General features: G+C 49.2%; 2 protein-coding genes across 7 annotated transcripts in view; both read left to right on the forward strand.

Moving 5' to 3' along the window:
* The window catches only part of HMGXB4 (HMG-box containing 4), a 31038-nt gene extending 26752 nt beyond the window's left edge, over positions 1-4286 (forward strand). For all 4 annotated transcript variants that reach the window (XM_019728412.2, XM_019728411.2, XM_019728413.2 and 1 more), the window contains 2 exons: positions 1546-1668; positions 2158-4286. In XM_019728412.2, coding sequence (XP_019583971.2) covers positions 1546-1668; positions 2158-2202 — 168 coding nt within the window. In that variant the 3' untranslated portion in view covers positions 2203-4286. The remainder of the gene's footprint in view (positions 1-1545; positions 1669-2157) is intronic.
* A 2842-nt stretch (positions 4287-7128) lies between these two features.
* Positions 7129-19088, forward strand: part of TOM1 (target of myb1 membrane trafficking protein) — a 34133-nt gene continuing 22173 nt past the window's right edge. For 2 of the 3 annotated variants that reach the window (XM_074326278.1, XM_074326279.1), the window contains exon 1: positions 7129-7344. In XM_074326278.1, coding sequence (XP_074182379.1) covers positions 7293-7344 — 52 coding nt within the window. In that variant the 5' untranslated portion in view covers positions 7129-7292. The remainder of the gene's footprint in view (positions 7345-19088) is intronic. The other variant, XM_074326280.1, reaches the window with a different exon arrangement.

Raw genomic sequence — 19088 nt, forward strand, 5'->3', positions numbered from 1 at the left:
ATGGTCTTAAACCCTTGCTGTACTGCCGCCCCTGGAAGGGGGAGCTCCTGCTGTACATTGGATGGGAGGGTGAGGGGAGGGAAGAATCAGTGACAGCAAGGCCTTGAGACTGGGCAGTTGTATAAATGGTGGTGACTTAGAGAAAGGAATGCTGGGAGGAGGGGTAGGGTATTTCACATTACAGCACACAGACCTAGCAGGCAGCCAGAAATGCAGTTTTGGCAATGAGGATGTTGGTAACAATAGTGATAATTACTGAGGCTTTTGAGCATTTGCCATGTACCAAGCACCATCCCCACTACTTGATTATCTCACTTATCCCCTATGCTACAGATGCTGTTAGCACAGCATAGTAAGCTCTGGTGCAAAAACAGTGTGTGGCAGAGCCACGTCCTGGCCCCAGCCGTCCTGACCCAGAGCTCAGTGTGTGAAGGACTCTGCTCTGTGGCCTGCCTGGGTGACACAGCTTCACAGTACTTCTAGGTGAAGCAGATTAGCAAGAGCTGAGCAGCGGTGTTGGCAGCAAGCAGTCTTATTTCTTATCTCTCTGAATCACAGAGGTAGACAATATGAATTGTACAAGATGTTAAAATTTGAAATGAACCAAGTTTATTTCTTTTTGAGCGTGAACAACTCAACCCAGAAAAGTGAGATCAGCTATGAAAAGCTGCATAATGATGAAGAATGTGCAAGTTTGTATTTAATGTTAACGTGTAGGGCTATAGAACTCTTAGTTCTCCCGTTTGAGCTGTTTGTGGCGTTCATCAGAAACCTAACTTTTGCATACGTGATCTCCACAAACCTTTCCAGCAGTTCTCCAGCGTAGGTAAGGCATTTTTTACTATTCCTAAGTGTAGGCTTTTTTTGTTTTTTAACTATTCATAAGTGACTAACACAAGGTTGCATAGAGGGTAAGCTGGGTAAGGGATGTAGAAAAGAAACCTGGGGATGTATCGTAAACGTTTTCGCTTCCCCCCCTTCTTCTACATCCCCCCCACCCCCTCCGGTTCAAGCTGTTGTCTCTCAGTCTAGTTGTGTAGGACACAGCTCCCGGGCCCATGCTGGTCTTATGAGCCTTGCATCCCCCTCCCCCCTTGCTGAGGTCATCGGTCGCCAGTCATCTGTCGGCCGCTCACAGCAGCCCGGCAGCTGCCGGCTGCTCACGATGGCTGCGGGCTAGCCGCTCATGGAGGCACAAGGTGGCCCATGGCAGCACACAGCAGCCCACGGCAGCTCACACCGACCTCCAGGGAGAGCTGTTGTTCACAATCTTAGCTGTGGAGGGCGCAGTTCACAGGTTCATGTGGGAATCGAACCAGCAGCCTTCGCAGCACAGCGCTCCAACCACCTCAGCCACCGGGCAGGGCCAAAAGTTTTCTTTTTAAACAACTTAGAGTTATCAAGGCAGATACTTCCATTTCTGCTGCCAGTTTCATAGGACTGCCTAAGACCTAAGAAGCATGTGAGGAAATGAGCCCCAACATGGAGGGAGTGTTGGGGGTGTGATTTGCCTTACCACCTCTCCTTTAATGCTCTCCCTTTCAGGGTATGGTGGCTGTGTCGGGCAGTCTGTCAGTGCTTCTGGACTCCATTATCTGTGCGCTTGGCCCCTTGGCGTGTCTGACCACACAACTACCTGAGTTGAATGGCTGTCCCAAACAGGTCCTGGTGAGTTTTCCTTGGATTTTTTGTGCCAGACCCCTTAGGAGCCGGAGAGGTGCTGCCTTAATGAGCTCTGTCAGGCCTCCTGGCATAGCATACAGCACTCCCTTCCTGTGTCGGCCCAGGCACAAGACACTGTACTGTTGGATGCATGCAATGCTTGCAGTGAAACTAGAAGACATGCATTTCCTAAAACCGTCCTTTGGAGAGGGCATTCTAGCCCTTGAGGTACTGCAACTCCTGTGTTTCCTGTTTGCTCTTCTACACACAAAGAAAGTGCAGGAGTCTTCTGGCTCTTTTTTACTGGGATTAATGGGAGAAGTCAGCAGAAAACTTCCTAGCATGACAGACAACAGGGTGCTATCTTCATTCTACCATTTTCTCTAACTCTGGTTTTTTTCTCTCATCTCTCTCCACTGAGCAAAGAAATATGTGTCAGGGAACTAAGGTGTAGTACTCCTCAACTGAACCTTTTCCCTTTGTTTTGTTTTGCAGTCAAACACGCTAGACAACATTGCTTACATCATGCCTGGACTGTGACAGCAGAGAATTCTGGGACAGAAACCTTATCTTCCCCCATTGCTGGTTTGTGTATATATGACTGTTCCAGATCCCTTCACTGGCGTCTGGGAGTAGGTTTTAAATTTTTATATACATACATATATATATATACATATATATATAATGTACAATATATACATAGGACTGTAACTACTTTGCTTTTAATAATTTTATGAAATGGCAAAGGTTTAGCCAAGGGGAAACCTTGGCATGAATGTCGGCTTGGAATTCTTTTTTCTCCTGTGGTGGATAAATCTGCCTTAAAAATCAATGTAACTTGGGGGCTGGGGCTTGTTCTGGGTGCCAAGTGCATCTCTTTATAGACAGCTAAAATGTGATTTTTTTCCAAACTCGGTTGTACCTCCAGACCCATCACTGACCATTTGCCTTACCTGTCTTATAGTCTGAAATGTAATAGGAAAGATTATGGGAACATGCCAGTTGACTGAATTGCAAACCTTTTAACTTGAGGTGACCCAGGTGGGAGGTGATAAAACCGTTCCCATCTTAGAATTATTGCGATGGCTTAGGTGAACTTAGTATAGGGTTCATGCCAATTCCTGCTCTACAGGTGTCCATGTCTCAAAAATTATTGTAATCATTGGTACTATTGGCAGCCTCAGGAGGGGCCGAGGAGTTTTGTGAGCCCTGGCAACATAAAACACCTTGGAGAGGGCAAAGCTGTCAGTGCCACCAGTTGAACTGCATATATTGTGAGTTGACCCAGAATCTTTGGTCTGCAGAACGAAGAGCTGGTATCTTCCATTGGCAGCATTCGCTTAGCCGCCAAGTCTTCACAGGTCCCGCTGCTAGTTGCTTGGTGACTGTGGATGATGAGCTTGGCCCGGCGGTATTCTTGGGTTCATCTCATTGGCTCCCCTGGGGGGGCAGATACACCGTGTTCTGCATTCCACACACGAGTGAATTGCAAAAAATAGTACTCGATTCTCACGTAGGTTTATTTATGCGCGTGTGTGAATGTGTGTTTTAATTATGTGTATTTAACTCTTTAAAATCTTAGATTTTAATTTATCCTGTAAATTTCTGTACATATAATTTAATAACAAAAGTCTCCACCAGCAACAGCATGTGGAAGATACAGACTTGTTGATTTCTTCCCCTCCCTTCCTTCCTCTGGCCTCCTCTGTAAACTCCCATCTACATTTTAAGGTATCATGCCTCAACAAGGTATCATTATGTAAGGATTCTAATTCCTTATAATTCAATAATGTCAAGAAAGTAAAATAAAAAGGAATGTTTCCCTTCCCAGCTACCCTTATTTCCAAAGAACCAGACTTTTGCTTCCAGGTTCCAAAGAAGACAGTTGAGCGCTTCAGGGTTGTTTTTAAATGTGGTGTAAGATTCCCTGCCAGAAACCAGCTCTGAGGTAACTGTGCTTTCTTCCCGGGGCCTAGACGGAGCTCCACAGCATCAAGGTGGATCGTTGAGGACAGTGCAGCCAGGCTGCATCTTATTTAATTCCTTCCCTTCTCCCCACCGTGGGAGTCACCGGGCTGTTTCTTAAAGGTATTCTTGCTGCTAAATGCCTTTCTCAGCTCAGAGCAGTTCTGAGTTTTAATTGGGGAAACAGAAGGAAACAAGAATGGTCTGGGAACCAAAATCAAGAACAGAAATCTTGTTTTGATTTCGTGTGTTAGAACTTGTACCGTGCCTCATCTGTACCCCTGGAAGTTTCCTGTTTGACACAGGGTGTGAAGGAGGGGCCTTGGAGACATGGATTAATACGGAAAGAAGTCCAATCCTACCATTGTCATTTGAACACATTAATGAAATCCTGATGAGGACCTGTTTTTTGTTTGTTTTCCTTTAAAATCCAATCCTATTGTATTTGTATTTAAAATTTGTACACATTTGTATAATAATCTGTATCTTGTGGTATTTGGTACTATTAGAGGAAAAACTTTGGATTCAGACCTTGCAGTTTTTATATCATTGTTTTATTTTGTTTTTTAAATAAATTCTAGCGGTTTGATCCAAACTCCATTACAGTTGTATAAAGAAATAAAATTTTGTACTTATATTATTAAAAATCACATTTTTAATATTTGTAGTCCAGTCTCAGCTCTTTTTTCCCTGCTGCCAACCAAAGTTGCTTCAAAATTATAAAACCTGTTTTCCACACTATATCCTACCATAATTATCTTAAAAAGAAAACCCATCTGGAATAGAGGTCAAGTTTCTGATCTTAGCCATTTTCCTAACGTACACCTTCCTCTGTTTCTATTAATAGTAACTCTGACATTGTGGAATCTCTCATGTTCTCTCTTTTGCAGATTGCAAACCCAGTGACTCTGATAAAGTATAGTTCTGTTCATTGGCAAGTAAAATTTTATGTACATTACAGTGTTCGCCTAACTCAAGAAAATATCCATCTGTAAGGTTCACATCTGAATCATGTGCTTAATATGATATATTTCACGCTGTTTCAGCACTGTCCTAACTTGGTGATATTGGATAAGTCACTTAATCTTTATAGGTGTCCTAAGTCACATCTGTAAAATAATGTTCATGTCACTTCCTTGTCTCCACGCCAGCAGCCAAGCCAACCTGACATGAATGTTTAGGACTAGTGTGAACATTTAATATATGGAAATATGACCTTTTTCAAGGTGAAAATTTCAATGCAAACACAAGGTGTGATTAGTCATAAAGTGAAATATTATGATTGAAAGGCTAACTTACAGAGAGGCAGCAAGAAAGACATCACCATATTGCTGAATACTATTATAGAGAATGACTTGCATATTTTCTCTCACTTAATCCTCCCAAAAGCCTTTTGAGTATTATCCCCCTTTACAAATAAAGATGCAGAAAAGTACTTTCCCTAAGGTTATATAGCTAGTAGTAGACGGTAACACCAGAATAAGCACACAGTTCAAACTGACCCCAAAGCCTACGCTCTCTTCTACCCAAAGCCACTTATGTATGTAATCCATCCGAATCCTCCATTATCTACAGTACTGAGTGATCGTAGGAAAACTGTCTGAGACTGTTTCATTGTTCAAATGCCCTTTTGTCCTAGGTGGATTTTACGATACAGGCCTCACTTTCTTGTCATACTATTATCTTTAAACTTTGTTGGCAAAGTATCTTGATTTTTGTCTAACAGCACTTAATGAATATAATAGATCACATTGCATTTAAGCAATATGTCAGTCTTAAGGGACGTTAAGCATTTTTACCTTTGAAGGTAAAAGGAAGGCATTTGATACTGATAAAACACTTAAAAGGTAAAATTAAAATGGAGTTTTTATTTAATGTTTCTTGCTAGCAAAAATTTTTTAAACATACCTTTAATCAGCTTTGTACTAAATATTTTCCATTTATATTCCTATCGTTTGTGTTGACAAAATCCACACACTTCCATTTCTAACTGAATAGATATACAGTATTCCGTTTGCATGGAATTAAGATGATTCTACTCCCCGCTTGGCCAGTATATGGGTTGTTTCTGCTTTTTTACTATGAGGGATAAAACTTTCAGTGGTTTTATTCTTGGCAGTAAAGCCAAGATCTTTTGCCCATAATCACTTTAAACCAGAGTGATGCAGGAAAGCAGGAACTTCTGGTAAATCACCACCCAAAGTAATGGAAGAAGCCAAAGGAAGTTCATGCTAAATATACGCCGTACAACCGAGCAATATTCTTCAAGGAAGAAAAATATGTATGGTACCTGACATGAAGTTTATCTTAAAGGTACGTGCCCCCCTCCCATAGTCCAAATACCATTATTGAAAGGTAGAATGATTTAAATTTTCTTGTTAGTCATTGTGCTAGACAATAGTGGTGAGGAAAGTAGAAGTAGTATCCCAGCCCTTATGGAGCATCTAGACTAGTGGGGGGGAGGGCGTTTATTAAAAGGATGTGCATTATTAAAACACTTCAAAGCACAGGAGTACGTGACTCCCATAAAGTTTTTATATTGTGCATTAAAGATGTCAGCCCTCAAACAGGTTGACATCTGTTAAACACGTTAACACACAGAAGTGATTAAGTTCTAATTTAGGTTTTCCATCCTAAATTTGTGCACAATTGAATAGGCTTTCAAATTTAAGAATCACAAACATCATGGTCAGTAAATACTAAAGCCACTAACTACCAAAGCAGTGGTTATTGTATCTTCTTGGTGTGCGTGTCAGAAGAAAAAAAACATAACCAATAGATCAGATCTAATGTGCAGGCAACATCTGAAACATGGCAGGAAAGGAAGGTTTAAGGAGATACTAGAATCACAAAGCTGGGGAAGGCCTTTTGAATCTTAATTCTTGAGGTCCACAGCTGTACTTCGGCGACCCCAGAAACTCCCTGAAGTTAAATTGTGTCCCTGCCTTTTCTCTTCAGAAAGGCTCATGGCTTCAAATTCTCAAAGGAGCCTGTGACCTAAAAAAATCAGAGTCCTCGATCTAATTCCAGCATCCAGAGAAAAATGGAAGCTCACTGCTTGAATCACACGGTAAGTGGCAGAGAAGGGCCCCACGCCCTGTTCGTGGCTACATCTGTGTGCTTTCTACCACCCTGGGCTCTAGCCCGTCCCAACTTGGAATTGAGTTGTCTCTCAAACCCCTGGACCTCGACCTCAGATAGGAAGAGTTCTACCAAGGCAAGGAGACAGCCGGCCAAAGAGGCGTCAACCGCAGCGCAAGGTGAGGTCCCAAGAGCTAAAACACTAAGAGTGAGAACTGCAGTCTGGGCTTGCTCGGCAACCTTACCCAAGTCATTTCCCTGGTGTGGGACCCGGTTTTCCCGGTGTGTTAAGAGATCATTAGGCCACGCCCCTAAACCTTAGAAAACGTCGAGGGCGTGGCTTAAAGGTCCAGGCTCTCTACCGCGCTACGTTGTGCGTGACGTCCGCCGACACCGAGGGAGCCGCAGTGAGGTCACCGCCCTCCTTCTCAGGGGCGGGGCCTGTGGCCACGCTCCAGACTGCCTCCGCCCTGCCCCCACCGGCGCCACCTCGCGGACCATCCGGCGCGTCACGTGACGGGTCGAAGGCGCTGGCGGTTGCTGTCAGCTGATTCCACGGGTTGGTGGCAGCGGCAGCCGCAACGATGGACTTTCTCCTGGGGAACCCATTCAGCTCTCCGGTGGGACAGCGCATCGGTGAGTCCCTGGAGTCTCGTCCAGCCCCGACGCAGGGCTTCGCGCCCGGCCTCGGTCCCCGCGGGGCTGCCCCACGTCCCCAGTCACACACCCGAGGGAGGCAGGGAAGAGGAGCGAGCCTGGCGCGTCTCTCCGAGACTTGGCCCCGCCCGGTCTCCCGCCCATCTTGATTGACAAAAGCCTTGGTCCATTAGGGAGCCTCGGATTGTGATGGATACCTGTCACAGCCAATAGGTAAAGAGAGAGGGCGGGTCCGCCCGCGGCTCAGCCAATGCGCGGCTGCTGGGGTCGCGAATGCAGGGAGAAAGTTTAGACGGTTAAAGGGACTGCCAGCTTTTGCAGTCCTTGGGCTGTTCGACTTTTTACTGGGGTCGCGCAGCCTGGGCTCTTGCCGTCTCCTTCCTGGGCTGCCAGGCTTTCCGGATACGGATACCTGAGAAGGGCTAGAAGTTCATTCTCCCGGGATCAGAGCTGGGCGTCTGGGAAGCGACTTGCGGGGACCGGGCCAAGCAGCCCTGCTTCCCCCGCGCCTGACACTGGGAACCCGCTCGACGAGGCGGGCAGCCTTGGAGACCACGGCCTCAGGACGCATCTTCTTTGGCAGTGCTCACCCACCGGCGTCAGCTCTACCACCTAGAGTCGCCGGGATCTGAGCTGCAGGCATCTCAGACACCGCCTGACTGGGCCTCCTTTATGTCTCAGTGGCTCGCGTAGCCCAGCACTCTGGCCAGAGACACAGGCTTACTCAGAGCCCGGGTCTCCCGCCTCTCTCGCTCCCTGTTGATGGGACACGTACTAGTTCAGTGACGCTGCCTCTCTGCGCCGATGTTTCCTTCCCTGTAATTAGCGGATAGTAAAGGTCCCTGCCTCCGTGCGGTTGTTGTGAAGATTAAACTCATTAATAAATGTAAAGTACTTAGAACAGTGCCTGCCACTGTTCCATAAAAGAAAGTGGTAATATTGATTGTCAGTGTTACTGAGATGCCACCAAGGGAGGCCCGGGAGGCCCTGGAAATGGCCAGGTAGTAGCTCTCATGGGTACTCACACCTGCCTACGCCCCGGGAGGACCCACGGGCCCTCCCTAACAGCTAACACTCCTCCAGGCGTCTGGCTTTGTCTCCGTCTTTCATGAGGAACCCGCAGGCAGTACTGTGACATTCTCTCTTCATCTTTTTTGATAGTTTAAAGCCTGAAACCCAGATTGGGAAAATTGGATCTTTTAAATAAGACATTCTTTCCATTCTTAAAGGTCTTGGAAGCCAAACCTAACTGAAGTCTGTCAGTCCAGCTCGGTGTTGTAATTGTCACCGTGGCTGTTTGTGGCTCTTCTGAGGTTTTGTAATCAAATCTCTCCCACAGGGGTGTGGCAGTAGAGGATTTACAAACCACCAGGAAGCTCCTGGACCCAAGAGGGGAAGCTGTCCTCTCAGGACCACCAACACCCACCCCCTCCGATCCCCCGCACAGCACACACACACACACACACACACACACACACACACCAGTCATTGTCTTAGAGCTGAAAAGAAGGTAGCTCTCGTTTCATCTTTATTTCTTCAGCTACAGATACCACTGCTTTCATCACATGCCAAGTTTGAGACTTAACTACTTAAAACAAAACTCTGCCCTTCTAAGTCAGCCTATAAATACCTGAGGCTTTCTTGAAAAGCTCACCTGAACTCTGGGCCTCAGATGGTCAAAGAAAACAGCTTCTCTTTTTACCCTGAAAGGGTTGCCTGCCTTGGGTAAGAAATACTCTGTCCAGAGAGAATGCTACTAAATCCTAATACCTTAGAGCACAAACCAAGTTTCACTGCCGGATGGGTCCTTACCCCGGGGCTCTTCTAACCTAAGTTTCTCATCTGAATCCCCTGGAGATCTTATTAAAGCACCGCAGGCTGGGCCCCACCCCCAGAGCGTCTGACTCTACAGGTCTGGGGTGGAGGCCTAGAATTGGTATTGTTAACAAGTTCCCAGGGGATTCTAATGCCACTGGATTGGAAACTGCATGTTGAAAACCTGTTTCAGTCCATCATCTTCGTTTTACGCAGGAAAATGAGGCCCAGAGAGGGGAAGCTAGAGACCGTGACTCACCCAGGACCCCGGTGAAATGATAGGAAAGATGCGATGAACTCCCCAGAGCAACTGAACTTTAGAGCAGAAGAAGCTCTAAAAGTAGAATTAAATGAATATCTGCCCTTGGTATTCCATATTTTTCTTTTAGATAAAGAGGCGGAAGTACCACTGATTGGCTGTGATTATTGATGATCCGATATTAGCGGCTCGTATTTCTGTAAATTACCCGAGTACAGTAATCTCAAGCCTGCCAACTCCATCCCTTGGTGAGGGTGGAGCCCCGTAGAATTGATGTCCCTGAACTCAGTGGATTCTGACGCTGTGTTGGGCGGTTGTTGTGTTGTGTTATGAAACATGTGCCCTGGTACCTGCCAGACAGTAAGTGTCCATAATCGTTAGCCATTGTGATTTTTCACTGGTGTGATCATCATTGCAGGGGCACAGTCTAAGTTAGTGGCAGAGCCAAGGTGCCAACCAGGGCCCTGACTGCAGTGCAGCCTCTGTGTTGGTCGCGGCATCATTGGGAACGAGCAGTCACGGGCTGGGTGGCAGCCATATTCACAGACAGGTCAGGTTTCAGGCTGTGGGGTGGAACCGGTTCTCACTGGGGAATTAGAGCCTTTGACTGGTCCTACAGCTAGAACTGGTAAATAGGTTTTGTGAATAGGTTTTGTTCCCTCACTGAGTCAAAGAAATAAGAGTCAAGTCCGGATTTCCGCTCTTTTGGATTTAGAAAATAAAAACAAAAACCATCAGTGTCTTCTAATTAGCCTAGGGCCATCACCCCATGAGAAGCAAGGAGATTCAGGACAAGTTAACTCTTCGCCTCCCTAACCCAGGAGGCCCGTGCTCTCCAGACTTCTGTCCTTCACACACCACCTTCATGCTTTACATCTGCCCCTGTGCCACCTTTAGTTTTATTTTCATAGTATTTTCCTTTTGTTGTCTCGCCTTTTAAAGTTTGACCTCATCCTGTGTAATTATATCCATGAAATCATTACTTTGACGAGCTAGCTCATGTTTTGGTTTTTCTTCCTATTCCGTGTTAAATCAAATATGTAATTCCAAACACATCTTTAAGTTTGCCCAGGAGCCCACCTTACGTGGTCCTGAGTAGCACATTTTGGTCATTCAGGTGTAAACAGTCTGAATAGGGTCAGAGCTGGGATCCTGCATCAGAAAATCTGTGTTCAGATACCAGCTCCACCCCTCCCCAGCTATGTCCCCCAGACAAGTGACAAACCTCCAAGGGACTTATGGCTTGATAGACGTGGGAAACTTGGCAATTGATAGAGCATTGAGAAGTGCCATGGAGAGCCAAACTGCTGTGCAAGACCCGAGGACAGGAACTAGGCTTTGCTCCCGATGGGGAAGGTAAAACAGGAAAGGAAGGAAGAAAGGAATCCGGGAGAAGGAGGAGGGAGAGGAGCCAGCCAGACCACAGGAAGCTGAGACAGGGAGAGTTTAAAGACATACAGAGTTGTCCCCTGTTGGATTGGAACTTGTTTGCGTTGGTTAGTATAAACCTCTTGGGTGGTTAATTTTATGTGTCAACTTGGCTGGGTCATGGGACCCAGATATTTGGTCAAACATTATTCTAGATATTTCTTGAAGGTATTTTTAGATGAGATTAACATCGAGTAAATCAGATTATTCGATATAGTGTAGATGGTCCTCAGCCAATCAGTGGAAGGCCTTAACAGAAGAAAGACTGGCCTCCCCAGATGAGGGACTTCTGCCAGCAGACGACCTTGGGACCCGAGCTGCATCTCTTCCCTGGGTCTGCAGCCTGCCAGCCTACTTGTAGATTTTTGGACGTGCCAAACCTCCATGATCCCATGAGCCAATCCTTTAAACTAAATCTCCCTCGATAGAGAAAGGGGGAGAGAGAGAGTTCTCAGCAACACCTTTCACACTCACGAGTTGGAGCAGGAAGAAAGAATGTCCTTGTACACCCTGGCCAGCCACTTGAAGCCTCTGCTTTCACAGCCTTGCTCACTCTTACCTGGGTAGGTTTCTAAAATCCTCCTCCATCTACTGAAACAGTCTTCAGTTAGGTACTATAGTTAGTTACATCAACGTTAGAATTACGGGTTGTCTTCTGTGAAGTATTTTAGAGTTCCTCTTGTGGTCTGTGGTTACAAAACGGCAGGGCAGAGGCAGCCAGGGTTTTGAAGAAGGACTGCTCAGCAACTTAGGAAACTGCTGGAACTTTCCAAGCTAGGTCTGGAAAGAGTTGTTCATTTGAAAAGTAGGCTTCGAGACAGTTTGCTGGCAGGGGAAGGAAAAAAAAGTGGATTCTGCATGTATATGACTTAAAAATCTATTTTACGAGAGTGCTTAAAATTCTCAAACGATTTTTGGTTGGTACTTTTACAGTCGGTAATGTTTGTTTTGGGTCTTGCCTTGTGCTAGTAGGATGCAGAGCGCTGGAAGTGCGTTCTCTCATTTCCTCCTCGCACAGCTGCAAGGTGAGCGCTTTAGTTGTCCCCATTCTGCCGAGGAGGAAGTGAGGCACGGAGAACTCCTCCTGGTCACAGCCCTGGGAGGACCTGAGCTGGGATCTGTCTGTCTGTCCTAACTTTTCTCCCTCATTGCTTCCCCTTAGAATTGAAAGGGACCTGCTGGGTTTCCTTTTGATGAAAATGCCTGCGTCATGTGGAATGAATCTGCTCTGTATTTCTTCCTCCCCCTGCCCCTTAGCACGTTGGTCTCAACTTGGTGCTTGTCCTCATATAGCAGGAAGCTACCACTGCCTCTGTTATCGGGAGAGCCAAACCTCCCCCAGGAGCAGGAGAATTCCACTTATATCTCCGTGGCCAGAACGGGGCCACTGGGCCACTTGGAGACAGAGAAGCTAAATCCTGTGGGCCGTGACAAACTGAGTCAGCTCCAGGCGGTGGAGCTAATAAACATCTAGTGTCGTCCCGGGTGCATTAATACAAATACAAATGCAGTGAGGGCAGGTGAGTGCGTTCCCATACTGCATGTCCAGATGGATGGCCCAGCTGCCCTGCGTCCCGATGGGATCCATCAGAAAGGTGAAGGCTCTAGAGATCGTGTCCTGAGTGGAATGGTCACAGGAACTGAGGACGTTAGATTGGAAGGCAGATTAAAGAGGGTCGTGATGCATTCTCAAAACAGTCAAAGCACTGCCAATTGGAAGAAAGGTTAGGATTTCTACACATCAGCTACTCAGGGATCAACCGGCCCAAAGGGTGAGAGTCTGTCATTTACAGTGTTATAAAGGTTTATTGTCCTGGTGAATGTGATGTCATCCTTCCTTCAGTCATGTGACAAACAGGTCTAGTAGAGAGAATTTGGTGACTCATGGACATAATTGCCACCTTTGTGTTCACAGCCTAATGGGAGACACAGACAGAAACAAAGAAATCAATACTATAGAGTTATTTTAACATCTCCACGAAACAGACCTCACAGTCGTCTGTGCAAAATGCTGCTGGCCCAGTAAATGAAGGGGCAGGCCCTCTGGGGGGTCAGGGCAGACTCCACAGGGAGGCCAGACCTTGAGCTGGGCTTAGGAGCCTGAGTTTAGGTAAGGAGGGAGCAGCACATCCCTGGAAGGAGGATGGCCTGCTCGCAAGCACAGACGCCTGAAGGACTAGAACTGGGGGTGCCAGCAGAGGCCTGGGCTGGTGGGAAGGGGCGTGGGGAGAGTGGCTGGGCTGGGTCTCCACCCAGCGTCCTGCCGACCAGACTTCCATGAAGTCCAGGTTCCATAGCGCAGCAGTCCCTGGGGAAGCCAGGGCAGCGGCAGTGAGAACACCATGAGGAATATCAGTCGAGTACCGTGGCTGCAGGTGACAGGAGACCCAGCCACCACGGGCCGGGCCTGCCACCCGGTGCTTTCTTACCTAACAAGAAGGCTGAAGGTCGGCGGTTTCAGGGGTGGTGTGACAGCTCAGGCTCTTTTGTTCTCGGTCCTTAGCATGTCGGTACTTTGTCCTGAGCTTGTCACCTCCTCGGCGCCAGGCCAGGGCACCCTGTTCCCATCCTAGCCTCCTGAAAAGCAAGCAAGGAAGGAGAAGGGGAAGAAAAGGCTTCCCCCTCCCTGGGCTGTGCCCCTGCGTCCCAGAAGGGATGCCTCCCGCCACTGCTGCCCAGCAGACACCCACCCCCTTCCTCCCCAGGATCAGAACTGGGTCACTTGCCCCCTTCTGGACCAGGCACTACAAAAGGAATGGAATTGCTGCTTTGGGAGGGTGAGAAGGAAGGGGTGGCTATTGGATAGGCCAGGCAGGCATCTGCCACTGTGGGCCTTGCTGTGGTTCAGTGCCTGATTCCATCTTTCCGGCAGGAGGTTGGTCTGTCCTGAACTATCGGCATATTTCCTTCTGCCTCAGCAGCCACTCCTTTTTCCTCTGGCTGCCTCACTCCCTCCTGGAACCGTCAGCCTCCCGCAGGTCGCTGTTCTCCCCAGTCCCTGAGACTGACCCTCAAGCCCCTCTTCTCTTCTTCCCTTCCTCCTCCGTGATGATTCATCATCAGTTCATTCATTCGGCAACTGCCACACCGCTACCGGACTGTCCCTCCTCCACCTTCCCCAACCTGGCGACTCAGGTCTGTGCTCAGCTCAGGTGGCACCTCCTTGCTGGACCTTCCCGGTTCCTTCTGCAGGTGTTCACCCCTTGTCACCGCTGCTGCCACCGCACCCTGGACTGACACACCTGTCAGTTCACTTCGTCCATTTTGCACTCAGAATGTTTGTCCAGCGGTTACCCTGACCACTTTGGGGCCTCCTCAAGGGCAGGGATTCTGTTTTTCTTCATCTTGGCTTCTCTAGCACCTGGCACAGGGCTGGGCAAACGGTAGCAGCTCCAACTACTGTGGGAGGGCAGAGAGGTGGGTGCGAGGGGACTAGGCCGGCCGGAAAAAGGCATTTAGAAGGGAGGGTGGATGGGATAAGGGGGCACCAAGGGATGGAGGCAGATGGTGGGTGGGGAGGTGAACAGAGCTGTGGGTATTGCTTCTAGCAAATTCCAAACATCATATCGTTTTATTCATAAATATTTCACTGTCTCTAAAAGGAATGGAATGGGGTTATTATTTAACAACAAACAAACCATAACCACAATACCATTACAGACTTTAAAAAATTGTACAGATGTGTTTTTTAAAATCTGACAATGGTAAAGACTAGAAGGAAATCTTCACAAAGGTTTACTGGGGCTCCTTTGAGTGATACCAGTAGGTGACTTTTACGATGTACAGATGGCATTCAATAAACGTGGTCCAGAAAGGAAATGGCTGTGCCCTTGCTGTGGTGCCAGTCATGGGAGGAGCTCTCAGAAGAAGGCCTGCGGGAGCCACTGAGAGCTGATGCAACGTGTCACTGTTTCCTTTATCATGCTCAACTAGCTCCTGTGTGTCCCTCTCCCCTGGGTCAGTGAACTCTGCCCTAGACTTGGTCATAGTCTCGGCTGGGACTAGGTGTGCTGTTAGCATTGCCTTTAAGACAGTCCCTTACTATTTACAAACCATATTTCATTGAATCTAAGATACTGTGGAGTGTAAAAAGAAAAAGCTGTCAACAGAGCTGACAGGTCATCATTTGTGAGAAACCTCATATCAGAGGGTTTCAAGAGTGGAAAGGGGAGCTTAGTCGTGACACACCGTGAATGTTCTCCAGGATGGGGTGTGGAGGGGACTCAGTGCTGAACTGGAGCAGCGAGGCCGTCCAGAGGCGGCCAGCCCTTCGCACGCATTGAACAAACCTCTGCTGTCCAGCCCAGCAGATAGCGGGCCCAGTGAGAGAGGTGCCCCCAGGAGCTCCAAGTCCAACCGAGGCAGGTGGAGACGTCCTCCAAGGGGGCAGAGCAGAGTGAGGGCTCACGGCTTAGGGCCACACAGGCCCTGCTTCTTCCGCCTCCAGTCCTGGGCTTTGGGCATCAGCTGCCCCCACATATTGTTGGTGGGGCTGTGGGGATGTGACACAGGAGGTACACCGAGCATCCTGCACAGCCTGACATTCCGTGAATGCCGGTTCTTTTGTCACTGTTACTCAGGATGTTACTGGCACAGTGCAGGATGACAGGTAACACAGTCTGTCCAGTGGGAGGCAGTGCTGAGGGCCTGGCCCTGGGGGAGGGCCTTAAACGATGAGCGGAAAATTGCCAACATGTCCACATCTCAGCCCTTGTGCCGTCTCAGCGCCCGGCCCTTCCTGGCACGGCATTTTTCCTTTTGCAACATCAGCCTTCCACCGGATTGTAAACCTCCTGAGGGCAGGACCTGGTCAGTTGTGCTCACGTCTCCTGGGCCCTAGACAAGTGTTGAATGTGTTTAAGAGGCACATACAGTGGTTAAGAGTCTGGATTGGGGAACCAGGCCTCTTTGGGTTCAAATCTCTGCTCTGCAACTTACGAGTTGCATGACCAGGGGCAAGTCACGGACATCTCTGCGCCCCTCAGTTTATTCATCCTCCATCTGAGAGCTGTGGGGAGTGGTAACGGACTTTGTAAAGTGCCGGGTCCCATGCCTGGTGCATGCTTAGTGCCCAGTCCTCATGGTCATCATTGTCACCTGTGAGCCGATGCCTGACTGAAAGGAGGAGAGGCATTCCAGGCAGAGGCGTGAAAGAACAAGTGGGCAGGACACAGCTGACTGTGGCCGCAGTCAGTCCCGAATGTCCTTTGGCCCTGAAGAGTTCCGGTTTTTGCCCTCAGGCAATGAGGGGAAGGGGGCCTGGGACAATTTTTAGACGGAAAAGTACCAGTTGGATTTATGTTTGAGGAGTGTGGAGGTGATGGTCCAGGCCTGGAGGAGGTAAGGGCCTAAAGCAGAGCTGTCACTGTGTCAATGGAGTTGGGGGGCAACTCTGAGCAGCTGGAACCTACAGGACTTGGAGACTGAATGTGCAGGGTGGGGAGAAGGTTCTCGGCTGCTCCCCTCCTGGCCGACTTGGGGAGAAGGAGGTCAGTGAGCCCCACATCCATGATGCTGACCACGGTGTCAGTGAGCAGCGCAGAAGTGGCCTCCTCCAAAGCAGTGGAAGGAGCAGGGTTACCCCTGTGGCTGGGAGGGCCTGCTGCCCCCCAGATACTCGGGGTCCGCTGGGGGTGAATAGGCTGGGACCACGGGCCTGGAGCAGCCGTGTTTTGGTGGCTGCTCTTTCTTGCACTTGGGCCAAGGCACGATTTTGGCACTTAGCAGTTACTGGTCACTGCTCTTGCTGACGTGGTACATACATTATCTGGCTGAAAAGTCTTAATGTCTGTGAAGCCATCAGTCTTATCTGGGTTTGACAAATGAGAAACGGACACTCAGAGGGCTTGGATCCTTGCCCTTGGTCTCTAAGTAAAGAGGTGAGGCCAGACTGCTCTCACGTCTGTGCCTGTGTCCAACCTGACTGTGCTTTTGCCACCGTACTGAGCAGGGTCTCTGGAGCCGTCGGGGGGTGGTATCTGCACCAGGCCCAACGTGGAGGGACAGGCTCCCGAGCACACAGACAGGCAGGCGTCCAGTGATCAGACCCACAGGCTGGCCAGCCCGAAACAACAGTGTGGCTGGTGGAGGTCTGCAGGGCCTGGCTTCCTCAGGAGCTGGGACAAGAGCAGAACTGCTCCTGGGGGCTTTGGAGGTTACCACCAACAGCTCAGAGGCAAGGAAGTCAGCTGTCATTCTCTTGGAACTGGTAACCACTGTCAGAGTTTTCATCCCCTTCTCTAAATAGCAAACTGAGTTACTTTTGTGGTTAAACACGAAAGCAAAACAAATATCCCCAGATTCCTGTGGGTTTAAATTTCTGCCCGTAATAGAACACACCTCCCCGTAGAAATCTTTATTAAGGAAGTCATATATCTCTCCCAATCCTGCGGTCTACTGCCACACCTGAAGGAAGTGGCAAGTCACGGATGGGTAGGTTGGGCCCGTCCAGGTTGGCACATCTTTCTTCTGCTAAAATTGTCACCTGGGTCTTGTCTCTCTTCCTCTCCCCTTTCCTATTTAGGCTGACTGAAGCCCCCCTTCCCCTCCGCCCCTGCCCCAGAAAACACTCCATGCTCTGAATGGCTCTGCCCACTGCTGGCACTCAGGCCTAAGGAACTGCCAGCTGTGCTCAGGTTGACAGCAGACGGTTCCAAGTCCTTCGGCACCCACCTTGGTTCTTTGGGATGGCTTTCCTGACTTCTAAATATCCCAGCTGCCCCTTTCCAGCCTACCTGATCACAGTCCCTTCTATAACCTTGTGTTCTCTCCCTCGGGAGAAGAGAGGTGTGCATCGTTTTCAGGGGTCACTGGGGAGTCATAAGGGGATCTGACTGAGGAACCACTGTGAGGCCTGCTGGTGGAGCCAGGGGTCCCGGAGGAGGGGGCAAAGGGCCTGAGTGTTCCAGACGACCCTTCTGGGGAAGCAGAGCTCCCTGACCCCTGATGAGAGATGGGGCCAGTGGCATCAGTGGCCGCTCCTCCCTTACCACAGTGTGACACGTCAGTTTCCTCATGAGTTGGCAATAATGTACACGTTATAGGGCTGTGAGGATAAATCACATTCTTCATGGAAACAGTTAACGGGATTTGGTGCTGCGCAGAATATAACTCGGGAAGTTAAAGCGTTACTGTCATGGAAGGGTCTAGGGGCCTGGCTGAGGGTGAGGGGGCCTTTGAAGATTTGGGGCACAGATGGAGACCGTCCCCTTCAAGCGTCAGGAAGTTCCCTCTGGGCTGCAGGGAGAATGGACGGGGAGGAGCGAGGCAAGAGGAGCTGAGGCGTCCGTCCGAGAGGGAGAGGGTGCTGGCCGGCTGGGTAGGGTGATGGGGAGTGGGTCGGATGGAGAGTCAGGCCAGTTAGAGGGAGTCCAGGAGTCAGGGATGACCAGTCCTTCTGGCCTGTGTGACGGGGGTCACTGAGAAGTGGCTTCTGAAGAAGGAGGAGGTTCTGCATGGGTCGTTAGCCACTACTCCCCGAACTCTCCAGAATAGAGTCCAACCCTCTGCTCAGAGGGGCACGTGTCCAGCTCTCGTTGTTTCTTCCCATTTGGTTCAGTAACTGTGTGAGTCCCCAAGGGTGGGGAGTGTGACACAAAGAAGCCACACTCAGAACATACTTATAAAGTGAATGAGTCCGTCTTTCAGCCCTTTTAAGGGGAGCCTTTCCTCATCCCCTCCCCCAGCCATAATCTAGGGAATAAAGCAACCCACCCTGCTGCTGCGTCTCTACCTGATGCCTCAGCTGCCAGGCATGTGTCCTGGGCCACACTGGCATCCATCTGGCCACAGGACCCAAGGTAGAACCCAGGGTGGAATGAAGTCAGGCTAATTTCAAAACCAAGGTCACAGAAGCCACAGTTACCAGGAGCTGACCGTGCTGGCCCTGCCCAGTCACATGGCGATGGCCCCCCTCTGCCCGGACAGGCCCAGGCTCAGAGCCTCGGCCTCTTGGGCGCCATAGGGTGGGGACCGCGTCCATCGGGTCTGTTTTTGCATCCCCAGTGCCTGGTGCAGGCCTGACACATCTGTTTGGTACTCTGAGCCACAGCTTCCGCAGTGGTCAAGACAGTGCTTCTCCCAAGTCCCATGTGGCTGCTAATAAGAATTAAGTGACTCGATGGGACAATGTAGAGAACACAGTGCCAGGCCCATCTCGGGTGCCCAGAAAGCATCCATCATCCTCCCTCTCCATCTCTTCCACCCTACCCCCTCCCCACAC

This window comes from Rhinolophus sinicus, linkage group LG02 (genome assembly GCF_036562045.2).
Source record: "Rhinolophus sinicus isolate RSC01 linkage group LG02, ASM3656204v1, whole genome shotgun sequence".
In the NCBI taxonomy this organism is placed as follows: Eukaryota; Metazoa; Chordata; class Mammalia; order Chiroptera; family Rhinolophidae; genus Rhinolophus; species Rhinolophus sinicus.